The 26,977-nt window shown below is 41.6% G+C and overlaps 1 protein-coding gene across 6 annotated transcripts in view; it reads right to left on the bottom strand.

The window, feature by feature from the left end:
• The window catches only part of prkd1 (protein kinase D1), a 100,845-nt gene extending 74,283 nt beyond the window's left edge, over positions 1-26,562 (bottom strand). For 5 of the 6 annotated variants that reach the window (XR_007042560.1, XM_047393104.1, XM_047393106.1 and 2 more), the window contains exons 1-2: positions 25,837-26,562; positions 7,280-7,418 (exon numbers count right to left, since the gene is read on the bottom strand). Coding sequence is in view for 5 of the 6 variants with exons in the window: in XM_047393104.1 (XP_047249060.1) it covers positions 7,280-7,418; positions 25,837-26,052 (355 nt within the window). In the remaining variant the exon portion in view is untranslated. Of the gene's footprint in view, positions 1-7,279; positions 7,419-8,394; positions 8,558-25,836 lie in introns of all 6 variants that reach the window. The other variant, XM_047393108.1, reaches the window with a different exon arrangement.
• Positions 26,563-26,977: the final 415 nt, after the last annotated feature.

Raw genomic sequence — 26,977 nt, 5'->3', positions numbered from 1 at the left:
CCAAAGGGAAATTAAATGTTGTTGTAGCTCATTATGAGGGTTTCCTCAAAGAGCCGTTGTAGATGCTGATGGCTGTGGGCAGGAAGGATCTCCTGTAGCGCTCCGTCTTACAGCAGATCTGAAGAAGCCTCTGACTGAAGACACTCTGTTGTTGTAGGACAGTCTCATGAAGAGGATGCTCAGGGTTCTCCATAATGTTCCTCATTTAATGAAGAATCCGTTTTTCCACAATGATCTCCAGAGTTTCCAGAGGACTCCCCAGAACAGAGCCAGCCTTTTTTATCACCTTGTTGAGCTTTTTTAAGTCCCTGGCTCTGATGCTGCTTCCCCAGCAGATGATGGCAACTGTGGGTCAAAGGAAGGTGGAATGTCTGTTTGGCTGTGAGCAGGAGAGGAAGATGTTGAGCTTGTTTTCTGAACTGAACCTATTGAAGAATGTGTTCAGTTCATTGGCTCTGTCCAGACCTCCATCGGTCTGACCATCCTTCTGCTTGAAGCCTGTGATCTTCTTCATCCCTGTCCACACATCTCTGATATTGTTTTGCCGGAGCTTGCTCTCCAGCTTCTTCTTGTACACCTCATTGCAGTCTCTTATCTTGACTTTAAGTTGCTTCTGTATACTCCTCAATAATTCTCTGTCTCTCTCTCTGAAGGCTCTTTTTTTCTTGTTAAGCAGGTCCTTCAGGTCAATGGTGATCCAAGGTTTGTTATTGGGGAAGCATCTCACAGTTCTGGTGGGGATGATGTTATCCACACAGAAGTTTATATAGTCGGTTACACACTCAGTCATGGCATTGATGTCCTCTCCATGTGGCTGGCACAGTCTGTAGCCTCAAAGCAACCTTACAGAGCTTCTTCAGCTTCCTGTGACCATTTTCTCTTTATTACCTCTTTATTACAGGTTGCCTCTGAACAAGGGGCTTATATTTCGAGCAGAGAAAAACAAGATTGTGATCTGATTTGCCTAGAGAAGGTCTTGCTGTAGAGATGTATGAGTCCTTGACATTTGCATAAAACAAATCCAATGTTTCTCTGGTAGAGCAGCTGACAAACTGTTGAAACGTTGGAAGTGTAGCAGAGAGTGAAGCATGGTTAAAATCACCAGAAATTGCCACAAAAACATTGGGGTTTTGTGTCTGTAGCTTAGCAACAACTGAGCTGATGGCATCACATGCAGTGTCGACAACAGCGGAAGGTGGAACGTAAACTGTTACCAAAATAACACTGGTGAACTCTCTGGGTAAATAACATGGATGGAAACTTACTGCCAACAGTTCAATATCTGGACTGCAGAGATGACACTTCACAGTTACATGTCCTGGATTACACCATCTGTTGTTCACAAGTACTGCCAGTCCACCTCCTTTACATTTGCCGCTCCTCTTTAAATCTCTGTCTGCTCGTATGGTTAAAAAGCCCGGCAGAGAGACGCTGGAGTCGGGGATATGATCCTGCAGCCATGTCTCAGTAAAACACATAATACTGCATGCCCGGTACTCTAGGTCCTTTGTAGGGCTTGGAGTTCATCCAACTTGTTTCCCAACAATCTCACATTGCCCATCATAATCGACGGAAGAGATGGCTTGAACTTCCTCCTTCTCTCTCTTCTCTTAGCTCCTGCTCTGCATCCACGGCATCTCCTTTTCAACTCATCAGGGATTTGGGGTTGTAGTTGAAGTATTATTTGAGCTTTTGAGATATTAATCAGCGGCTCCCGGTTGTAAGAAACAACCCCGTTGCCATGGCAATGCATCATAACAAATGTCCAAAACTAGAAAGCATTAAGAAAAATCCTCCAAGCTGCACAGCATCCGAGTTGACAATCGTCCAAAAAAAAAAATCATCTGTATCCACCACAAGAGAAATAGTTCCCAAAAAAGAATAAATCAGAATCAAAAGTAACAGAACTACTGCAACCTGCTGCCACCTTGAGTGGTGCAAAGACTTGCTGTCTTGGTCACAGATGCGCCAGCAAGACGTGCACCAACAATTTGTCCTCTTTTGAACTCTGGTATGTCACCCATAATGTTGTGTGTATTTCAATATTTTGAGCAAAACTGTGCTCTTACCCTGTTAATTGAACCTTCACACTCTGCTCTTACTGGTGCAATGTGGAATCAATGAAGACTGGCTACCAGGCTGGTCCAATTTAGTCATGAAACCTCCCACACTAAAATGACAAGTGTTTCAGTTTCATTGTCCAACCCCTGTATGTTTGTGATCATTGTCCTGTTGAAAAATAAATGATGGTCCAACTAAACGCAAACCGGATGGAATGGCATACCGCTGCAAGATGCTGTGGTAACCATGCTGGTTCAGTATGCCTTCAATTTTGAATAAATCCCCAACAGTGTCACCAGCAAAGCACCCCCAAACCATCACACCTCCTCCTCCATGCTTCACGGTGGCAACCAGGCACGTAGAGTCCATCCGTTCACTTATTCTGCGCCGCACAAAGACACTTTGGTTAGAACCAAAGATCTCAAACTTGGACTCATCAGACCAAAGCACAGATTTCCACTTGTATAATGTCCATTCCTTGTGTTCTTTAGTCCGAACAAGTCTCTTCTGCTTGTTGTCTGTCAGCAGTGGTTTCCTAGCAGCTATTTTACCATGAAGGCCTGATTCACACAGTCTCCTCTTAACAGTTGTTCTAGAGATGTGTCTGCTGCTAGAACTCTGTGTGGCATTGACCTGTTCTCTAATCTGAGCTGCTGTTAACCTGCGATTTCTGAGGCTGGTGACTCGGATGAACTTATTGTCCGCAGCAGAGGTGACTCTTGGTCTTCCTTACCTGGGGCGGTCCTCATGTGAGCCAGTTTCTTTGTAGCGCTTGATGGTTTTTGCAACTGTACTTGGGGACACTTTAAAAAGGTTTCCCAATTGTTCGGACTGACTGACCTTCATTTCTTAAAATAATGATGGCCACTCGTTTTTCTTTACTTAGCTGCTTTTTCTTGCCATAATACAAATTCTAACAGTCTATTCAGTAGGACTATCAGCTGTGTACTGTATCCACCTCCTGCACAACACAACTAATGGTCCCAACCCCATTTATATAGCTTGAAATCCCACTTATTAAACCTGACAGGGCACACCTGTGTAGTGAAAACCATTTCAGGTGACTACCTCTTGAAGCTTATCAACAGAATGCCAAGAGTATGCGGAGCAGTAATCAAAGCAAAAGGTGGCTACTTTGAAGAACCTAGAATATAAGACATATTTTCAGTTGTTTCACACTTTTTTGTTCAGTATATAATTCCACATGTGTTAATTCATAGTTTTGATGCCTTTAGTGTGAATCTACAATATTCATAGTCATGAAAATAAAGAAAACTCTTTGAATGAGAAGGTGTGTCCAAACGTTTGGTCTGTACTGTATGTTTTAGGTAATCTCCTGCAGCTGCAGGTTGATGCTGAAGAGCTCCTGCTACAGTTAAGAAGAAGCTAATGCTTATGTATTGGATCAACCTCCAAGGGCATAACCTCGTTCACCCAGCAAAGGCTGCGCTGCAGGACTGTTGGGAACACTAGGAGTCTTGGGTGGGTTGGGGATATAAAAGCTCAGAATTTAGCAGACATTGAAAAAGAAGAGTGTAAGAACTCCAGATTGGTCATTGTTCAAAAACTTTGAGCGGCTTGAAGAGAGCCTTGTGTTGTACACGGATGGTCTAAGGACCCAAACAGTGGCAAGACAGGAGCAGCAGTAAACATCTTGCATTATGATAAAAAGAACATATGACTACCTTGCCGTGAATGCTGTTAAAATGACTGCTACTGTGTTAGCTTTTAATTGGTTGCTTGTTGATAGCATTGCGCACATACAGAAAGCTGTAGTTGCATCAGATAGCCAAGCTGCATTGTTGAGCATAAAATTGGGCAAATTGTGCAGAGTTAATCTTTCATTAAAATATGTTACATATGTGGTAGTAAAATGGTGTGTGTAGTAAAATGGCCTATCTTTAATTTGTCTGGATCCCAGCCCATGTAGGCATTGAGGGTAATGAAGATGTTTAGGCTAAACAGGCTCTGAAGTTGGATGTGACTGACATAAGCATCCCACTGAGTAAAGCTGAGAGGAAATCTATCATTCAGAATAAGGTCCTTACCATGTGGCAGGAACAATGGGATAATGATGACACCGGGAGACATCAATGTCATAGCCAAAAGAATTTGGGGGGTAATAGGTCTAGGGATGGCAGCCAGAAGGTGGAGGGATTATTGACACTTCTGAGAATTGGCCATACAGGCCTCAACAGATCTCTCTACCATATAGGAAAACATCCACGGGAGCATGCAGTAAATGTGGTCAGTCAGAAACCATTGAACATGTCCTAATAGAGTGCAACAGGTACACAGAAGAGTGTAAACATCTAACATGAGTTGTAATTCCTTTGGATATATATATATATATACAGAACTGTGCAAAAGCTTTAGGCAGGTGTGAAAAAATGCTGTAAACAAAGGAAGCTTTCAAAAATGGAAGTGTTAATCATTTATTTTCATCAATATAAAAATGCAGTGAATGAACAATTCAATTAAATTCAAAGATACTTTATTGATCCCCGAGGGGAAATTAGAATTCCAGTACAACCCATCCAAACATACATCATGACACAAGACAAGGGGAGGACGGGTCACCGAGGCTTTGCTGCCCACTCACAGGCGCAGCCCTTGCTAGATGAGAAAAGAGGCCACATTAGGTAAATAGAGGGACAAAATCATATTTCACATTTTATCCTTAGCAGGATACAGTTTGAGATTGCAAAGAAACCTCAGCACAAAGAAGCAACAAGTTTACAAAACAACATCATGCCGGGAACGGTGAAGGTGGTGTGAGGGGTGCATATGTTTATCTTGAGCATGTGTGTGTGTGCAAGTGAGTGTGTGCAAGTAAGTCCATGAAGCACTATCCCAGAGGCCATTGTCCTTGATGGTACGTTGGAATGTTCATCAACCGGCCACAAAGTTCTGAGCAGGTCCACAGATGTCCTCTGGGAACGGAGGGGGCAGAGGGAGCAGAGTGTCATGTTTACATAACTTCCAGGAGAGGCTGAAGATAGCCAGCCATCAAGGTCGTGCAGCGGAGCCAGATTAAAAAAAACAATAATTATTTGGGTTAGGCTGACTCTTAATTTTCCGTCAGCCTTGAGAGTCTCGCTGGTGCTTCTCAAAGGCAAATCCAAACAGCCAAATTCCTGGCCTTTCGCCAGATCCGAGCGAACAACTTTCTCCAAGATTTATCCCATTTCACCCCTGAGTCCAGGAACCGCAACCTGCCTGCGATCCTAAGGATCACATCCAGTCTGCGATTCAGCTCACGTAACATCTCAGTCTGAGTGCTGATCGCCCTGAAGATCCCATCACACATGCCAGGCAGCCTCAAAATTGCCAGAACAGCTGCTGACAATCTCCGAATTTCTCGATATCCCAGGTAACCGCTGACTCCAAAAAGCAGAAATCCTGATATCAAACATCCAATTATACACATATCTTCCATATCCTCGACTGACATTATCGACAAACACAAGCGTCCTCCTCCACCGAGAGCAGAAAGAAAAAAAAAAAAAAAAAGAGAAATCTAAATCAAATCAAAATATGGTGTGACCACCCTTGGCCTTTAAAACAGCATCATTTATTCTAGGTAAATTTGCACAGTTTTTGAAGGAACACACCTGATAGGTTGCTCCAAACATCTTGAAGAACTAACCACAGATCTTCTGTGGATGTAGGCTTTCTCACATCCTTCAGTCTCTTCATGTAATCCCAGACACACTCCATGATGTTGAGATCAGGGCTCTGTGGGGGCCATACCATCACTTCCAGTAAATCGTGTTCTTCCTTATGCTGAAGATATTTCTTAATGTCTTTGGCTGTTGCTGTTAACTTAGGTCTACACTTCATCCTGCAACACCTTGACCACCCAGGGATGTACGCCAGGATCCTGTTTGTAGACTTCAGCTCGGCCTTCAACACCATCATCCCAGACATCCTCCACCAGAAGCTCACCCAGCTCAACGTCCCAGCCTCCACCTGTCAGTGGATCAAAAGCTTCCTGACGGACCGACAGCAGCAGGTGAGACTGGGGAGCATCTTCTCCCGATCCAGATCAATAAGTACTGGTGCCCACCAGGGGTATGTTCTATCCCCACTCCTCTTCTCCCTGTACACAAATGACTACACCTCATCTGACTCGTCCGTGAAACTCCTTAAGTTTGCAGATGACACCACTGTCATTGGACTGATCCAGGACGGTGATGAGTCTGCATACAGACACCAGGTGGATCGGCTGGTACACTGGTGCGGTCAGAACTACCTTGAACTGAATCTACTCAAGACTGTGGAAATGGTGGTGTACTTTCAGAGAACACCACCCCCATACACCCCCCTCACCATCCTCAACAACACTGTATCGGCCGTGGACCACTTCAGGTTCTTTGGAACCACCATCTCTGAGGACCTGAGATGTTCTTCACACATAGACACTGTTCGAAAGAAGGCCCAGCAGAGACTGTACTTCCTGAGGCAACTCAAGAAGTTCAACCTTCCACAGGAGCTGCTGGTCATCTTCTACACTGCCATCATTCAGTCTGTCCTGTCTTCAGCCATCTCAGTGTGGTTTGGCTCATCCACAAAACAGGACAGGTCCAGTCCAGACTGCAACAAATAATCAGGAATGCAGAGAGAATAATCGGGGCTGACCTTCTCTCCATCCAGGACTTATACAGGTCTAGGGTCAGGAAAACAGCTGCTAAAATCTCTGCAGACCCCACACACCCTGCACATAAACTGTTCAGAGCTTTACCTTCAGGTCGCCGCTACAGAGCACTGTTTACTAAAACCAGCCACCACAGCGACAGTTTCTTCCCCCAGGCTGTTTCTCTGTTGATCATTCAATAGAGTACAAAACAACAGCATACAGATGTTGCAAATAACCTTTTTATTATATATGTGTATATTGTACATTGTAAATATGTATATTCTGTAATACAAAAACAAAACCAAAGAGCAAAGAGCAAAGTGTACCGGAGTCAAATTCCTTGTTTGTATGTACGAACTTGGCAATAAAGCTGATTCTGATTCTGGCTGTATGTTTGGGTTTGCTCACCTAGCATTTTGTAACTTGTTAAAAATAATCATTTATTTTTCTGAAAACATTCTTTGTTTACAGTATTTTTTCACACTAGCCTAAAACGCTTGCACAGTACTGTATATCCCAAATTTGTGCATGTTTGTACACTGACACATGCAGACCATGTCACCTCTCCACCTTTCTCACCTGACAGAACGGCCTCCACCAAGTCGCCCTCCTGGATCTGCGAGGCAGAGCGCAGCAGCTGGAGCATGTTGTCTGATGTCTGGTCATGACGAAACAGCTGAATCTTTTCATACATCCCATAGAATCCACACTCTGGCAACTGACAAAGAGAAGTATTTATGATTTTTAGCCAAGAAGAGTATGTCAGCTGTTGAGCAGGGTGGGGGTTGTTGGTGTTTTTTTGCAAACTACATAAGACAAATATCATCATTAATTGTAATTGCTCTAGCCTTGCTGTACTGTCCTACCAAAGGTAAATTATTGATAGGGAAGATTCCCATTGCCCTATAGTAATGGATTAAAACAATATTTGACCCAATTTCTTTCTCATAAATATAAAAAATTAGTTCAGTCATCCATGGCCACATATTTATTTCTTTTATCAAAAATAGCCCATACCGTTGTTATCACTGTATGTCTGTATGTTAGATTCTTTATTCAAATTGCTGCTAAGAAGAAAATTCAAAGCAAGTAATGTAGATCCACAAATCCATGACCTAGGGGTGGGAGGTAAGCCTAACAAGGGAACAACCCACTGAGCAACAGACTTCATTTTTATGTTGAGGCTACATATAGACACTCATTTAGACATTAGGTCAAGTTTATGCATAGTTCAGATTTAGACATACTTCATCTAGGATAAGACCAAACACATTGTTTTTGGATCAATGGGTAAAGTGGTCCTTCTACAATCTGAAAGTTGTGGGTTTTATTCCAGCTTCCATTTGCCACATGTCAATGTGTCCCTGAACAAAGCACTTAACCTCAATTTGCCTACCAAACATTGCTTACAGTTTGTGAATAAGTGCTTGTTTGTTAGTGTGTCTGGGTGAATGTGTCTCTAATGTAAAACACTTTGAGTGGTTAGTATGACTAGCTTAGTACTATTAATTCAGTCCATCAAGCATTTAAAAAACTGCCTGGTCTAATTGTGAAATTAAAAATTTCAAGTCAAAGATTCGGAGATTTACAAAAAAGTCTGTTAATCGCACAAAAATGTCTGAAACTTAAATATATTTGTCAGAGTCTGGAAGTTTTTGGGTATTGTTTGTTGCCTGCTGCTGACACTTACTCACCACTAGATGCCGCCACGAACCTCTGGTGCCAAGGGTAGCAGGTGTTTCTTATTTCCATCAACCTGGAGGAGTATAAGAAGGTGGAGCTGTCAGCACTTCAGTGCCTGAGTGTTTGCCTTTGTGAAACCAGAACCCATGCTGCTGGGACGGACCGGATTAAGCCCTGAAGAAAAACAGCGATGCAGACAGTCCAATCAATGTCTATATTGTGGATCACCAGATCATTCCGTTGCAACTTGTCCAATTCGACCAAAAGAGAGGGTCCGTCACCTTTAAAGGGGGAGTGGGTGGACCAAAAGATAAGCCTAAAAACCCCTAGATTATCCTTGCCAGCTACTCTTTTATTCAACACAGATCAGTTAAGTCTGTCACCGCTTATTGATTCTGGATGTGAACAGAACCTCATAAATCAGTCCTTAGTACAACAAGCAAACATAGATGTAGAACCTCTAGATCCACCTCATCAAGTCCTTGCACTGCATGGGAAGACATTCCACCGAGTTAACCATCGCACCAGGCCTGTTGAACTCATCATTTCAGGTAACCACCATGAGAAAATCACGTTCTTCATTTTCCCCATTTCACAAAGCTCTTCAGTGTTAGGATTCCCTTGGTTACATGAACATAATCCCCATTTGATCTGGTCAGAGGGTCGCATCAAATCCTGGTCCACTAAATGCCTGTCTTTTTGTCTCCAGTGTGCTGCCTCGCCCATTTCCTCCCCTATTGACTCTGTGGTACCTGAACTGTCAGATCTATCACAAGTACCTGAGGAATATCTGTATCTAAAACAAGTATTCAGCAAGTCTAAGGCTTCGTCACTTCCACACCATCGTCCATATGACTGCGCAATCGACCTCCTTCCGGGGGCACCGCTCCCGTCCAGTCGCTTGTACAATATTAAACGCCCTGAAAGACAAACCTTGGAGAAGTATATTTCTGAGTCATTAGCAGCTGGAATAATCCGCCAGTCATCCTCCACATTAGGAGCTGTTTTTTTTCTTTGTGGGAAAGTCCCATGTATTGATTACAGGGGACTCGATCAAATCACGGTTAAGAACAAGTACCCTCTCCCTTTGTTATCATCTGCATTTGAACCAGTACAAGCAGCTACCATATTCACTAAACGCCTACACCGTGGTTCAGATACGCCAAGGTGATAAATGGAAGAAGACCTTTAAGACCCCCCTTGGCCACTTCGAATATCTCGTAATGCCATATGGCCTTAGCAATGCCCCGCTGTATTCCAGGCCTTAGTCAACAACGTTCTGAGAGACTTCCTGAATATCTTTGTTTTTTAATACCTCGACGACATCCTCATTTATTCAAAGAACCCTGTTGAACATAAACATCACATCCGCCAGGTTCTTCAACGTTTCGTCAAAAATAGGCTTTTTATAAAAGCTGAAAAATGCGTATTCCACAAGACATCAGTCACCTTCCTGGGTTTCATATTACATGGTGGGCTGGTTCGCTCAAATCCTGAAAAAATCAAAGCAATACTCAAATGGCCCACTCCCGATTCACGAAAACAACTTCAATGTTTCCTGGGATTTGCAAATTTCTACCGATGACTCATAAGAACCTTCAGTCTGATTGCAGTCCCACTAACTGCACTTACGTCAACTAAACAACAATTCAAGTGGACTTCAGAAGCCAACACAGCCTTTTCTCAACTAAAGGAGAGATTCTCCCAAGAATCCATCCTCGTTCACCCTGATCCCCACTTTAGAGGTGGATGCTTCAGACACAGGAGTAGGAGCTGTGTTGTCTCAATACTTTGATTTGGATGGCAAACTTCACCAATGTGCTTTCTTCTCCTGCAGACTTTCCAGTGCTGAAAGCAATTCTGATGTGGGAGACCGAGAACTTCTGCCTATCAAACTCGCTTTGGAGGGGTGACGCCACTGGCTGGAGGGTGCAGAACACACTGTGCTGGTAATGACTGACCATAAGAATCTTTCCTATATCCAATCAGCTAAACGACTGAACTCCCGTCAAGCTCGTTGGTCAATGTTCTTTTCCCGGTTTAACCTGTCCATTTCATATAGACCAGCGGATAAAAACGTGAAGCCAGATGCCTTGTTTCGCCAGTATTCACTCGACGACTCAGGAACAACCAACCACTATACTCCCTTCTAGTTGCATTGCAGGCTCTCTAACTTAGGAGATCGAGAGCATGGTGGTCCAGGCTCAACAGTCTGAACTGGACCCCAGAACTGGTCCACCTAATCATACCTATGTACCATCAGCAGTCCGTTCTAAATTCATCCATTGGTTTCATACCTCCAAGTTTTCTGCCCATCCTGGAACCAGTCGAACCACAGCCCTCATCTCTAGGAAGTTTTGGTGGCCATAGTTACATAGGAATGTTAAAGAATATGTCAAAGCCTGTTCAGTTAGTGCTCGTAACATATCCACTAACCAACCCCCAAGCAGGTTATCTCCAACCCCTCAGTATTCCCAAGAGGCCCTGGTCCCACATAGCTTTGGATTTTGTCACTGGACTCCCTTGCTCACAAGGTATGACTACAATCTTAACCATAATAGGCCGTTTCTCAAAATCTTGTCACCTTATCCTTCTCAGGAAACTTCCCTCGGCATTCTAAAGGGCTCCGTTGCTGATCAAGCATGTCTTTCGGCTGCACGGCATCCCTCAGGATATCCTTTCTGATCGTTGACCCCAGATCATCTCGCAAGTAAGGAAACAGTTCTGTGCAGCGCTGGAAGCCAAGGTATTACTCACATCAGGTTATCACCTGAGTCCAATGGTCAAACTGAGCGCACGAACCAAGAAGTCGAATCAACCCTTAGATGCCTTACTTCCACTAACCCAGCTGATTGGAGCAAATATTTACCTTGGGTTGAATACACCCACAATGCTCACATTTCATCAGCCACAGGATTCTCACTATTTGAGATCTCGCTGGGTTACCAGCCCCCTCTGTTCCCAGCCGATGAAAAAGATATAGCTGTCACCTCTGTAAACCATCATATCCGCCGCTGTAAACAGGTTTGGAGGTCTACAATCCAAGGACTTCATCGCACCGCCCAGCAGAACAAAACGTTTGCTGACAGAAAAACATTACCTGCTCCTCATTATCAGCCTGGACAAAAGGTTAGGCTATCCTCTAGAGACATTCCCCTGAAGTCAATGTCCAGAAGACTGTCAATTCAATTCATTCAATTCAATTCAATCTGTCACCCAGATTTATAGGTCCTTATGAAATTGAGTCCATAATCAGTCCTACCTCAGTCCATCTCCGTCTTCCTGCCAGCCTTCGTATACACCCAACCTTTCATGTCTCCCAATTAAAGCCTGTGCTCACCAGCACTTTGTGCCCTCCAGCCGAGCCCCCTACATACTTCCAGGGGCATCCCTTCTACACGGTCCGATGGATCGTAGACTCCCGTCGGCGGGGTAGGGCGTGGCAATATCTTGTCAATTGGGAGTGTTATGGTCCGGAGGACCGTACTTGGGTCCTCAAGTCGTTTATTTGTGACCCTTCTTTGATCACCGACTATTTTGCTTCTCTGCCTTATTCTTCCTCCTCTCGGCCGCCAGGAGGCAACCGTTGAGGGGGGGATGATGTCGGAGTCTGGGAGTTTTCATGTATTGTTAGTTGCCTGCTGCTAACACTTACTCACCACTAGATGCCGCCAAGAACCTCAGGTGCCGGGGGTAGCAGGTGTTTCTCATTTCCATCAACATGGAGGAGTATAAGAAGGTGGAGCTGTCAGCACTCCAGTGCCTCGGTGTTTGCCTTTGTGGTAACTTCTCCTGGCCACGCTGTATTGTTTATGTCTAAGCTAAAGCACACAGTTTACTTACCTGTTCGTGTGCTCCTTCCAAGGAACCCTACAGTCCTAGCCTCAAGCTCCTGTGACTTTCAGTCCTGGCTCCAAGTTCTCAGTTTGAATCCTGCCTCAGTCAAAGAACTCAAGCTTCCAAAGAAACCTGATTGGTTCAAGTTCCAGCTGACAGCTCAAATCCTTCGTCCTCAGGCAAGCGAACCCTGCTCACCCTCCACCAATTAACTCCATTGAAACCTCACCAGGTAAACTCCGTTCATATAAACAATAGTCTGGATTATTCAACTGTCAAGTGCTCACCTGAAGCTTCATCAGAGCATTCATCGTTTCCTTGGACTAACTCCCTGGTTCTGCAGCAACATATAGGCCGTCCTCCCAGGCTCCACATCGTTCTCCATCAACTTCTCCGCCAACTGTAAGCAAAGACTCAAATTCTGTTTCCAGTAATTACCCATCCAACTCCAGCGTAACTTACCTGATCTCCTTCTCCGTACAGTTTGGTGCCTCCAGTCCTGGTTTCCACTTCCATTCTCACTCCTGTAAAAATAAACTTGTGAAACTTTTCTCCTGCCTCCTGAGTGTCTTTCTGCATATGGGTCAAAACAATTAAGAAAACAATGACAATATTTATACTTGACTCAATATGAATGAATTTAATCTTTTTTTCAGTTGTAAAATTGTGAAAAATAATAATAAGCAAAACAAATGTGCACCGACCACAAGATATATCACCAGAGACAAGGTTAAGATTGTTTCCATGAAAGAAAAGGCCAGTTGTTCAGCATAATTCGTAATTTCCAAGCAGAACTACAATAGCCTTGTATAACTGCAGCACCTATGTGACTGAGTTGGTCATCACACACTGATGACCTGGTGCTGAAAAACTGCCCCTGAGGGAGCTAAGGAATTTACCTTGTGTTTGCAAAAAAAATATTTTTAATTATATTTCAACAACCTTTATAATGACTGGTATACACAAGAAATCACGAAGCCATATGTGGTTTGCATTTAAATTACCCAAAGTCTCCCTTCAAAAACTGTACAAACATTTCTAATTTATACGATTTCATATGTTGCCCACCTTTTGCAGCTACAAGTGTTTCAACTGTGTGCAGAAAACATTCTACAAGATTTAGGAGTGTAATTATAGGAATCTTTGACCATTCTTCCAAAGGTGCTTTCATGAGGTGAGGCACTGATGTTGGAGAAGGCCTGGCTCACCGTCTCCCCTGTTTGTCATCCCAGCAGTGTTCCTTTGGGTTAATGTCAGGATTCTGTGCAGGACAGTCACGTTCTTTCACACAAAACTGGTTCATTCATGACTTGATGGACTTTGATTTGTGTATTCGTGCGCAATTATGTTGGAAGAATAAGTTCCTAACTGTTCCTACAAAGTTGGGAGCATGAAATTGTTCAAAATGACTTGTTCTGCTGAAGCACTAAGTCTTCTTTTGACTGGGGTCTGAATTTCCTTTTCTGAGATATCCTTGAACTAGGGTCTGATCCCAACTCGTACCTCACTCCATAATCACCTCTGTGCCAAACTTTACATTTGACATAATGCAGTCAGGAAAGTGTCAGGTTTAAACAACCTAAAATACTTATAATCCTAACAAAAAGAAGAGAAAGACAAAGAATTAGCTACTTTACTCGCTGCAAAAAGAACGGACAGGGATGTGCTTTCAGTTACAAATCTCCTACCGCTCTGAAAACCATCTGTCCGTACCTCTCTTTTTATTATCTTTGGGGGTTCCCTAGTTACAATGAATGTCGCTCTCTAAGGATGGGAAAAACAGCTGCATCATATACAGGTCATAAACACCATTATCTTGTAACAACACACTTCCACAGTCTCCATCATCTTAAGATCAGTGTGTCTTCTGTTCAGCACAATCAGCCTTCATCTTTATGACCTCCTCAACTGTGACTGCTTCCTTCTCAGCTCCACCTTTGATCCTTGCCTGCAGACAAACTCATCACATCCTTACTCACACATACATCATGAAAGGTTATAAAGATCAAATAGTCAAGTTAAAGAAAAGGAAAATATATAAGATAAATCTATATTCAATTATTCCAACAGCAAGTACTATTCACTTGGTAACTGCCAAATCAAGACTTATCCTTTGGATCGACAAACAGAGAGGCTGGATTCAACACTCAAGAGAACAGGTCCCCACTGCTCTGGAATCCAGTGGCAGCATGCTTAACACCATTGCACTTAATGATGTAAGCATTCGAAGCTGCTGCTTGGCCATGGAATCTCAGTCCATGAAGCTTTTTACACACTATTCTTGAAATAATCTGAAGGCCACATGAAGTTTGGAAAGCTGTAGTTAGTGATTCTGCTGACAGTTGGCAAGCTCTTTGCCCATTGCGCCTCAGCAATAAATGTTAGAATTGAGAGAAAAAGTGCAGATACATTTTGTTTTCTTATTGGAGGCTAATTTATAATGTACCACATTCTGTAAAGTAATTTATCATTTAAATTATTTAGCTGTAGTAGTACTTAGTAGCACTAAGTAGTTTCTGTTTAATCCACTATACAAAAAATGAATGAAAAAAATTTAACTCTGAAATATAGAAATTACATTTATATGTGAAATGTCTTGCTATAAACAAAGTGGAGAATATGAAATGAATGAGAAGAGGAGATGGAGTGACGTGAGCAGAAAATGATCACAAAAAGAAAGTATATGAGGTTGAGCACCCTCATTGTTCAGACCTTCACCTTCCTCTCTACTCAGATGATACACTTCATAGATACATTTTTTTATTTGTGCTGTCACCATAGCAGCAGTGCAGCTCTTGTTGTCATGGAGACAAAAACACACGGCTGATTCCTCTCCATCTTTCCAATCTTTCTTTATTATATTCAGCTTCAAGACTTTTTTCTACACATAAAGTCTTGATGATCGCGGTCTTGAAGATGCTTCATTTCATCTACTTTAGATAATACTAACGCACCAAAAATTTAAGTTGTACGGTCTATGATCAAAGTGTTTGCCATTAGACATGGTTACTGCATAATGTTAGTTACACTCCTCCTCACAAGCTCTGAAGTAACTGAAAACAAAAATGTGACCACTGTACACAGTATTAACCACTACCACCTATAACAGCTGATCTATTGTAACAATTTAAACTTAATGATTATAACAAACAGAGGCAAAAATTAACACAAATAATTTTTATCAGTTGTTTACTTTAAAATATTTAATGAGTGCTGTTTTCAGACTCCAAAGTTTTAGTAAGCCAGTCTAGTTCCTATAATCCAAAAGTGAACAATAAACATCTTGTGAGAAATTAAGTCATCCAGGCTTTTACATCTTTAAAACAAGCTTGTAATTTGTATACATGATTGTATTTATCTTGCTTCAGAGAATAATTTAGCATCATAATAACAAAAATAATTTTACCCTAGGGCAGCATTTACCCAAAGTAAAGATTAACAGTTTCATAGCAGAAACCTGAGAAACATGAGTAACTGTTGCATTTCCCTTGATTTTACTGACTATGTCAAGGATACACACAAAGCAGAACAGGGTACCTCTTCAGTTTTCACTGCCTCAAACTGCTTCTGTTCTTGGTGTACCCAAGCTGTCTGCTGACGCTTGTTCTTCACATACCAAGGATTATACTGGATGCACTTTGTTGTCATATAGCTGTCAGTCTGAATGACCTCAGATTGTGATTTTACAGTATTGTGCTTTATTCAAAATAATACACAATCATATCAGTAGGTGCCTTTAACACATTGCATGCTGAAATGCACCAAGAAAGAACAAATTAAAGAACTTTGGCAAAGACTTATTTATCAGAGGTGTTGACATTTCTGAATAGAACAGGTTAAAAAGAGTCACTGGGCACCAAGTACTGTAGTGTTGGCCAACAACCAGACTTCACAAATGTGGGTAACTGTCTCTTGAACTCCCAGTGATAGGCTATTCCTGCCTTACAAATGTTAAAATAGGTAGTGCAACCACACTTATCCATAGCATTTAAGGGTGTTAAATAGAAAGGGAGTTGAAAAAGGCAATGGATTAAAATGAGGACATAATAGAAGCAGGAAAAGATATGACCAACAAAAGACACATCTTCATCATTTGTGATTTGTTTGGAAAGCAGTGGTCTGTCTATATGTGTGTGTCTCTAATAATGGCTCTAACAAGGACACTTCACAGTCCCAATCATCATCAGTTGCCAGGCAACAAAGAGAAAGCACTACTAACTGATACGCACTCCACACAGTTCCATTTTTACTGTCATAGAGGGGCAGAGGTGTGAGTATATGTGTGTTCACAGCCTATGTGAGGCTGTAACATGATTGCTGCGTGAGTTAAAGTTGTTTTAGTTATGATATTACTTCTGTATCTGCCCCAGGATCTTTTCCTTGTAAGATGTGCCCTGAAAACCTTCCTAATACAGTAGTTCTGATGGCAACAATCGAGCATCGAAAGGAGTCAGAGCTCCCCCTGGATGATAAAGCTTGGCCATTCTGCTACTGCTCTGTGTATGCCTAACAAATTATTTTCCTCCAGTACCCACTACAAATGGATCACGGGACATGTCATGAGCATTCTCTAAGTTCACATATCACATGTAGCCCAAACAGTGAAACTCCTTCGATTACCTCACCAACCAACTGGATTCTCAGATGTTTGTGTTTTTTGGGTTAATATGTTAACTTAGGTTTGGGAGCAGGGCCATGCCTCAACCACACCTCTAATTACCCAACTGTCTACTTATTCCAAGCTCAGCCTACATTCACAGTCTGTTACATTCTTTAAACTGACGGACTACCTCCGTGCTTTACAGTGCTCAAACTACGTTTCTGACTCACCATGGACGCCGATCTCTCTGAACTCAATCCACCCAAATCAGAAAATGACATTCTCAACAATCCGTTCATTGCAGAAACCTCTCCTCCTCCAGTCATCAGACAAGTTTCTTGTCGTAGCCTTAATCCTCAATCTCAGCTTCACTCCACAACTCTTTCACCTTGGCCTCAACCACAAATCAACTCTCTATATTCATCAAAGTCCAAGACCAGCGGCCGCAATGCTCTCAGAAGTGGAAGGAGATCTAAGGTCAACAAATCCTTCATGGAAATTATGTAGATCAGTCCAGGGAATTGCAGACTAGTTTAGGAGTCATGCAGCTAAGCCACCCACTAGGTTCTCGCTCTAAGGGTCTTACCCCTACAGAATTTGCCCTGGCTTTTTCACTATACAATGACATTATCTGCTCGGTCTATCCAGACTGTAGGCCAGAACTGGATGACCATCTTTCCATTATTCTTGACATGGCTGTCCGCTTCAGAGGTAATAGTTTTTATCAATATCACATCCTCTTTGCTACCCAGGCTGCTGGTCACTTACAGCAATTTAATCAGGGCACATCCTGGGGTTCTCTTGATTCTGAACTATACTGCCGTATTTTCGCTGCTCATTCCTCCTTATCATGCAGTGTTTGTGATGCTCCTTCTCACCCAGACACCACATGTACCGCTATTATCCCTCTCCGCTCTCGTCCATCATCTCGCAGCTCTTCAGTTCTGGATTGGGTGTCATCCATCGCCCCTCCTCCACCCATTAGTCTTAAACCCAGTGACACACGCCTTCAATCAATTATTCAGTCACTATTTTGTCTCTATTTTGTATCAGGCAGATAGAATGATTTGCAAAATCTTCAATGTCCTTGGCTCTTCAGTCTCCAAATGCAGACTGTTACACGCCTGCACTTTCTGTGACGGTGCCCACGCCAGGAACTCATGCCCTCACAATCCCACGTCACAGGCGGATTGACTAAGCTGGCAACGTTCCACACCAATTAAGGTAAATGCTCTCATGGGCATAGAAGTCATTCCACCAACCAATGTCACAATCTCCAAACTGCTCTTTCAGAACCATATACCGTGGATACTCTTTTAGCCAAAGAGGTCAAGGAAGGATATATGATATGCCCATTCAGTCAGCCACCCTTTCCTATCCCATTGGCATCGCCACCCACAAATATTCCGGTAAGAAAAGATTGATCATAGACCTGTCAGCTCCTCGTGGATCTCACATTCCTCTTATCAACAGCACTATTCCGTTCCCAGATTTTTCAATGAAATATGCAAACACTAATCACGCCATCGCACTCATTCGGTTAGCCGACCGAGGAGCCTGGCTCTCCAAAGCAGACAACACCAGCGCCTTTAAAGTCCTCCCTATCCACCCTGATTTCTACCGCTTCTTTGGTGTTTTCTGGAAAGGAGCTTAGTACTTTGCATTACAGCTCACCTTCGACTGTAGAAGTAGCCCAAAAAATATTTGACTCAGTCAGAAGCATTATGTTGGATCCTCATTAACAACTACAAACTCCCTTATGTTTTGCACCTTCTTGACAACTTCCTGATCGTAACCTCACCATTATCTCTTCCCGGCCAAGGTCTTTGCTCTAACCAAAGTCTTTTTAGGCCTGGGCGTCATTCTCTCTAAAAGAGGAAACTATCGGTTTATGCAACTCAGTCGAGTTCTTAGGTATTATTCTGGACTTATCCTCTTTTCAAGCATCATTGCCTCTGGAGAAAATTCATCGCATTACTCTGCTCCTCTTAAACTTCTTGCTCATTGACAGATGTTCCAAACAACAGTTGTTAACACTTCTCGTTCATCTTAATTATGCCATTTGTATCATTCCTCAAGGAAAATCCTTCATTTCTAATCTCTTGTCTAAAGCAGCTAGCATCCCTTCTCTTCATGGTTTACTCATCCTCGACCAAGGTTATTATCGTTAACGAAAACTAACCTAAATAATGAAAACTAGAAGTAAAACAACATTTTCATTAACTGAAATAAAACTAAAAACCAGACTTTGCAGAAAAATGAAGACTAACTGAAATTGTAATGAGTGTTCACAAAACTAACTAACATTTATAGAGATAATGTGCTTAGTTTTCGTTTGTGTGTCTCATGCATAAGTATGAAGTCTAGTCTCGGGTTGCTGTTGTTTTTTTGTTTTTTTTGCTGTGCCGCATTATGCCAGCAGATGACGGGTACGTCAGTCAAGTCATCTTTGCGGTCCGTCCCCACCTAGCATCATGTCAGCAAAACTTGGGATAAAGCGCCAGAGTCCAAATTGGAATTACTTTTAATTTGCGTCTTAGATAAAACCAAGTGTCTTGTAGTGTAGGGTGACCAGACGTCCCCAATTTAGACGGCCTGTCGCCGGCTAAAGCTGTTCCCGGAATTGTCCCCAATTTTAGCGTTCTGTGAATGAGAAATTTTGTGTGTAGACTTACTACGGTAGCCGGGGGTAGAAAGCCCAAGTGAGCATGTTGCACGCAACAACTGCTGTTATGGTAGCTGGTCGCGCTGCTGTTTACGTTAGACTCAGCAGAAGAAGAAGAGTTGAGTGCACCGCCTTGGACTGGGCTGATCCTGGCCGTGTTGAAGATTTGTTTCACGGTTGGAAACGTTACTAGTGTTGTCAACACCAAAAAAGTGGTAAAAAAAAACAAATGGCTTGGATGTGTTTTGTTTTACCAAAGGTGAGGACACAAATGCTAAACCAAGTTTTTATGAACGAACAGAACAGCAAATAGGAAGACAAGCACACAATCCCTGATTTGGGAATATGGAGCTACAGTGTCAACAAGGATTCGTCCAAAGTAAGCATTTCAGCGTTTGAAGACTCTGTCACAGAGTTTAGTCAGTGAAACAGGGCAACGAACAAAAGTCACAAACAGTATTTATACCAGAATAGTTATTAGTTGTTTTGCTAATTTATTATAGTGATTTGTGCACTCAGGCTGAGGGGTATTTTCCACTCAGTATGGACATATGAAAGTTACAGAAAGGAGTCAGTAACCGGGAAAGTGAATAAGGAAAGAACTGCATGAACTGAGAATGATGAGAAGAGAGAGATAATCACCTTGTTAAATGTGCATTTCTTCTGTTGTATGAGCCTGTAGCTCCAAGTAAGGCAATATCCAGAAGATTGTACCCCCATGTGGAGTATCTTCCTCCCAGGCCTTCAGACCTGTCTCCTCAGATGATCTCATCCTTACTTCCAGTTCTTCCATCCCTTCAACTTCTTTCTTTAATAAACCTTTAAACTCATATCCTTGAGGCATGGGCCTTGCTAGTGAATTTATTATCTGTTAGATTCTCCCTAGTGTTTCTGTGTATTTCTGTTCAGCTTCTGTGCTTATTAGTTTCCTTCCCTCAGTTCCCTGCTTTCACCCTCCTCAGTTGTTTCCTATATCCTCTGATTGCACACCCCTGCATTCTATGTATTTCTCCACATTTCCATCAGTATATAAGCTGTCTAGTTGTTTTCACTCATTGCTGTATTCTTTTATTACATCGCCTGATACTCTGCGAATACTCTGTGTCCTATTTCTCCTGGTTTTTCTACTGTAAGCTTGCTGTCTCATTTCTTAAATCATTCAAGCAAAGCACTAAAGCCCTTCTTACTTATGTTGAAGCTCTACCTGAGTTGTAAATCACCTAGACATGGTCCTTCAGTAGACGCTCTAAACGTACCACAACGGCAACTAGGTCTGTCCAGCAGCTTCTCCTGCCACCGGATCAAACTCAACATATTGTGCACAGTTGTCAGCTCTGCCCCTTTTTTACATGAATCATAAACGTACAAGACATAGGTCCACAGATTAGATTATATGATTACAGACCTATCAGTGACCTTTACCCCAAGCTACTACGTACACCTATGGACCACGCTATGCTTAAACACAGTGTTTCTTATAGACAACCAATCTCGTGCACAGTATTACTGCATAAAAACATAGCTCAAAACTGTTCTACCCAATTACATTCTAATACATACCTCCATCGTTCCCACATGGACACTCATGAATCCCAGAGTACAATGAAGTACCCAGATGGCATTGCCTCCAGGTCACCATTCAGAAATTGTCTGGATAATCTGAACTGCTGTTTGGCACATAGGCGTAACTAAGTCAGAACCATCCCTTTCATTGGTCACACCCGCAAAAGGCGCAAGGAAGAAAAGTTTATTATTTCACTAAACAAATTTAAATCTAACATACAGGCACTAACCCAGGGAGTTTTGAGTATCCACATTCATTACCTACTCTATGTCTCTTTCGGTGGACAACCTAAAGTTGGAGAGAGTACATTCTTTATCCAGGAGCTGAGTTAAGGCACACAAGCAAAACAAGGTATGGGGAAGAGTCCAACTACATTTATTATTTTGACCTCACACACTAGCTCCAGTGTTTTTCCTACCAGTGAAGTATGGTGGCCGAAAGGTGGAAAGAGCTAAACGCCCCACAAATGCCAAATGATGATGATGATGCAAACTCCAAAACACACAAACACAAAAAACAAAAAGAAAAATGCTACATTTATGAAAACAAACGCAAATGGCAAAAACAACAGTAAGTGTTAAAAAAGCTGCAATCGCGCTCCACAAAACAGAAGTGCAGCAGACCACTAGAGGTAGTCGACCACGTTCTGTTCTATAATATTGAAAATATTACGACCACTTGTTTAAAAAAGACATGAAGGATAACGTACCTCTTCTTTCTTCCCTCCAAGTTTCTTCTAGGCATTCCCAATAATGTCTTTACTGAGGGTCTGACCCAATGTGACTTGGTGGTTGACTCCCCTCTACTGGTCTTTCAGTTTTGTGAAGCGAGTTTGCAGCTTTTCTTAACTTGCTGTGTTTTTTGCTGTTTGATGTTTTCATATTTGCAGCATTTTTCTGTTGCACAGTTTTTTTGGTTTCTGTGTTTTTGAACATTCATGTGTTTTTGCCATTTATGGCGAGTTTAGTTGTTTGCTGTGCATTTGCTTCTGTCAGTCACTGTAGTGAAACTAGTCCAAGTCCTTACAGCCAGCTATTTATACCAGAAATAAGCACATCCAGGCCCCTGTCTTCCCAAGGAGACATTTTTGACTTTATGATAATAACTATGAACCTAAAAGCACTGAGTGCATCAATAAATGAGTTAAAGAATTGCATTTTTCCAACAGGGGAGTCGTTCAGTCATAAAATATTAAAATTCATTGATTTTAGTTTGTAGTACAACTTTTCTTTACCTTCATTTATTATGCCACTGCAATGTAATTTTTTATGTTATTTGTTTGCCACTCAAAGTTGTAAAACACTTTAAATTGTCTTGTTGCTGAAATGTGCTATAAAAATAAACTTGCCTTGCCTTATGCCATGTATCCCACATGGCAACCAACCTTAATATCTTTACGATCAAGAGGGTGGACCCACATGGAGGGCCTTTTTCAGGCCCAGCTACGATCAGTCCCAGGACTCAAGGCTCAACCATCAGGCCTTTGCTGGCAAGCTCCTCTGATACGTCTAATTGTAGAAGGATGCCCAGTTTCCTTTACTAGGCAAGAATTCTTGAGGTCTGTGGCCTGACTGCATAAAGGCTCTGAATAAATTTAACAGAAAGAAATCCACACCTGCATGTCGCTGCAGGGCTGCAGCCATATTCCGACCTACCGGAAGTAACAAAAATTACACTGTGAGCATGATGAATGATAAAACTGAAGCGGTAAAAATGGAGGTGCTAAAATTAGGGCAGTAAATGGAAACAGGCACCGTTAAATTTGAAAACCGTAATATTTGTAACATTAATATTTTTTCCATGTTTTACCATCATTTTAATGACCTCCAAATTCTCGGATTCTAATTTTCAGAGGCAAAAATTAATCACATGTTGGTTTCTACGGCACTCAATTAACTATGTTCATTATTTCACACCTTCAATTAATTTCAAGTTAATTTTTGTTACTTTGACCCCTCATAAACTTGCCCTTCCAATAGGTTCCACTTCTTGCTGGGTCCTCTACCAAGGCATTTGGAACCTTAGAGGTTTATGGTCGCTCTCATGGCAGAGGTGTAAGAGGTTGTTCTGGCAATCTGTTAGCACCAGTAGGCCAGTTTAGGGTCACAGTTCCAACTCCTCCGAGGTCAACTGGCATCAATGGGGACTGATTTTTCATGTTTTAAATTACCTTTTCTGAGATATCACTTTAGTTTGTTTTTTTATTTTCCTTTGTCTTCATGTTGTAGTTACTTAGGAGAGGTTAGCTCTGTTATATTTTTACATAATGGAACTAAAGATGTTAGTCATCATCAGGTTTAATATGCTGAAGTTGTGTTGGATTATCATGGTGTCTTCTTTTTTTTAAGGCTGAAGAACCTCTTATAATATTTATTGGAATATTCCCTGTTGCAGAGAGATAAACTAGGCTTTAAAAAGGCAAGAAGAAGGAAATCGATTCACATGAATAGCAATGGATTCTAAAGGGAATACATGCTTGGCAAGTGCACCAACTAAATAAACACCAGACTCACTTAGGTGATGTGTTTAACATCAAAGCAAAATATTTGAGTTTGACAACATCTGCTCAGATCAGGGATGTTAACAGTGGTTATGGACACCAGTTAAAAAATCTGTCGGGCCAGCGCTGAAATATTTACATTTACTTTAGTTAATTTGCTAAAGTCACAACATATTTCTCATTGTACCCTATTTTAAATATTATATTACTGAATTGTGCATTTACCAAAACATTCAGTTTATCTTGGGATAGTTAGACAACAAGCATGATGTTTTATGAATCAGGTGTTTAATAGACAGTAAAAGTCCAAAGTGGAAAATAAATGAAAAGGCATTTAAGATTTGATAAAAAAAAAATTTATTTGCTTTTCTTTTCTGGAAATGTAGTCCTCAAAAGAAGATGGTGAAGGGCGCAGCAGTGGCACAGGGGTAAAGCGCACCACCCATGCACAGAGGCTTCACACTGTAAGTCTACCTCTGAATGGCTAATAAAAACTAAATCAAAGTTTTAGTATGACCTAATGAAAGTCAGAACTTCAATCCAATTGAAATTATGTGGTTTGAACTTAAACAGGCTGTCCATGCTTGAACCCCCGCTCTGTACTTCTCAGTCGTTGTGTCCTTAGACAAGACACTTCACCTGACTTGCCATCTGATGGTGGTCAGAGGGCTCGATAGTGCCTGTGTATGGCAGCCTTACTTCGGTCAGTCTGCCCCGGTGCAGCTGTGGCTATAGTGCAGCTTACTACTGTCAGTGTGTAAATGTGTGGATGAATGACTAATTGTAGTGTAAAGTACTTTGGGGTATCTGGGGACTTGGTAAAGCCTTATACAAGTTGAGGCCATTTATCATTTTAGTAAATGTAAAGGTGTCAGCAAAGCAAAAACAGGGCAAATTTGTAAGGGGCCAAGTACTTTTTCATGGCATTGTATGTGCCTTCCAGCTGTGTATGGTGTGTCAAAACCAGTCAACTTTTGCTGAATCAACCCAGTAACTTAAAAATGATCACATTGTCTTATTGTCAAGCATCTGAAGTTTGATTTCTGTTAAGATCTTAATTTGATATATTACTGAAAAGGATGAATCATTTACTTTCAGTTTCAAATGTCATATGGCATATTTACCCCACTGTTAACATGCGCTGACCCTAAAACATTAGGTATAATTCAAACCAAGCCTAAGACTAGATCCGCATGGACGTATTTTGTTAAGGAAGTATGGATTTTTCACTGTCTGATATAGAGTAAAAGTATCATGTTATCACAATATTTACGTAACAATAATGTGAAACATGGTCTAATTACATTTATTGAAGATAATTAAGCAAAAATATTTCTTCTATTGCTATGATAAAATAACATTGTTTTTACAATGATATTATCTGTAGAATACATTTATTCTGATTTTTTATTTCGATAGACTGCTAAAATAATTCTCACTTTGCATAGAATAGACTACCTGTTTCCTTTATAGCATAATAACATTCTAACAAGCAGAAACTAGCTGATTAATTAGTTAGGCTATCTGCCTGGGTAGAGCCTGCAGTCAGCTGCTTAACAGACATGCAGCTCATATCTTGCGAACCGGATTTCTGCAAAGGGTGTTTACCTTAAAAAGAGAGTGATGGGTTGCACACTTTTAGTTTGTTCACAATGACTGTGCTTTACATAACTGGAAATATTTACAAACAGACAAATGTGTCTTCCTAATGAAAGAGGGAATGTGCAGGAGCATTATTTCAGCCAGCTTATGTCAACATGTACTACACACTATTTGCTTCAAAACATGCAATTTTTAGTTATTTGTTTTCATATGGTAAAGCTTTATCTCACTTTCAACTGCTCCTACATAATTCTTCTTTTCTTGTGGTCCAAAGTGTTCCAACTGCACTGCTGTCAGTATCAGATCAGAGTGCTATTTAAATTTATGCTCATCTGGTTCTGATACCTTTGTAGGAAAACTAGAACATTTGAAAAAAACAACCATTCTTCAGGAGGAAAAGTTGTAAAAAAAATGACTCCATCTGCATGTTTAAAGATTTTGAGGTTTTGACTTTGTTATACTGCATTTACTAGATTTCAGAACGTTTGCTTATACTGATAAAGATCATAGAAACAGAAAAAAAACAAATAAATAAATAAGGGATCATGCTGTGATTATAATTCAAAGGAATTATGAAAAATGTTCATATGTTAAGTTGATGTAGTTTGTTTGAGATGTGGTCAAATAAAATATGGATGTGTGTGTGTGTAAACTTCTGTTTAGCATCGAACAAATTGCTGGTTACCTTCTGGTTGATAATGGAGCACGCCACCTCCCGGACCTGACTGAGGTTCAGCTCCGAGATATCTAGTAGCACCGGCTCCCGGCTCATGCCTATTTGGATCTGGAAGGAGATCACACTGTCCCCCCCTTCCCCACCTCCTCCCTCGCTGTTGGGGCTGCTCGTTCCTCCCAAAAACGGCAGCGGGCTGGGCGCCCGGATCAACGGAGGAGCACTCATGGAAGCCTTATCCCCTGTGGTTTCCAACTTTGCAAAGAAACAATAAGAGGTCACGGCGGTGACGGATGCCCGACGTTCAACCGGGATAATAAAAGGAAGGTACTCGAGAGCGCAACCAGAGATTTAAAGTGTGGAAATTGTGGGATGCCCTGACGCACGGAATTCACCAAAGCGTCAGAAACGCGTCGGAAAAGCGCAAAAAGAGTTTAAGACACAAAACACAATTAATCAACTACAGTAAAACTAAGTAGTCTAAAAATTCACAGATACGGCACGATGAGACAGAGGGCGTATGTGAACGGAGAATGGCTACATGACTGGACCAGAGAGCTGCCTGAAAACCGGTGAGGCGGGTGACAGAGTCATAGACGTCAAAACGGGAAAGAGAAGAGGAGGGGGGAGAAGGAGAGAACGAGAGGAAATCTCCTGTGCTGATGGACTGAGATATTGATTTTTAAGTATAGCTGTTTTACCTTAGAAAGTCGGAGTTTCACGTACGAGACAATTTCGAAAATACATCAACTGGTGCACATGAGAAGCACGTTTTACCAGTATGGAAACTTTTGAAAATAAATAAATAAATACTGGAAAACTGTTGTTCCTGCGAACGCTGATCAGCTGAATGGACGCAGCAGAAGATGCTGAATAAACTGGAAAAAATTAGCTAAAGTTAGCTGAACACATTCAAATGTGAGAAGTAATCTGAAAGTGAAAATGGTGAACAGTTAAATGATTTGAAGATGCAGAAAAAGATGAAGGAAACAATAGCAGTAGGATAACATTACCTTAGTCCATTTAGTATGCTAACGACAAAATGTACACTAAAATGAACTTAAATGCTAATATGAGCATGTAGGCTACCACTAGCATGTTATTTGTTATTTAAGATAAATATATATATATATATATATATATATATATATAT

Source organism: Girardinichthys multiradiatus, chromosome 19, assembly GCF_021462225.1.
Source record: "Girardinichthys multiradiatus isolate DD_20200921_A chromosome 19, DD_fGirMul_XY1, whole genome shotgun sequence".
In the NCBI taxonomy this organism is placed as follows: Eukaryota; Metazoa; Chordata; class Actinopteri; order Cyprinodontiformes; family Goodeidae; genus Girardinichthys; species Girardinichthys multiradiatus.
The sequence above is the reverse complement of the archived record's forward strand: the minus strand, read 5'-3'. Positions and strand labels throughout refer to the sequence as shown.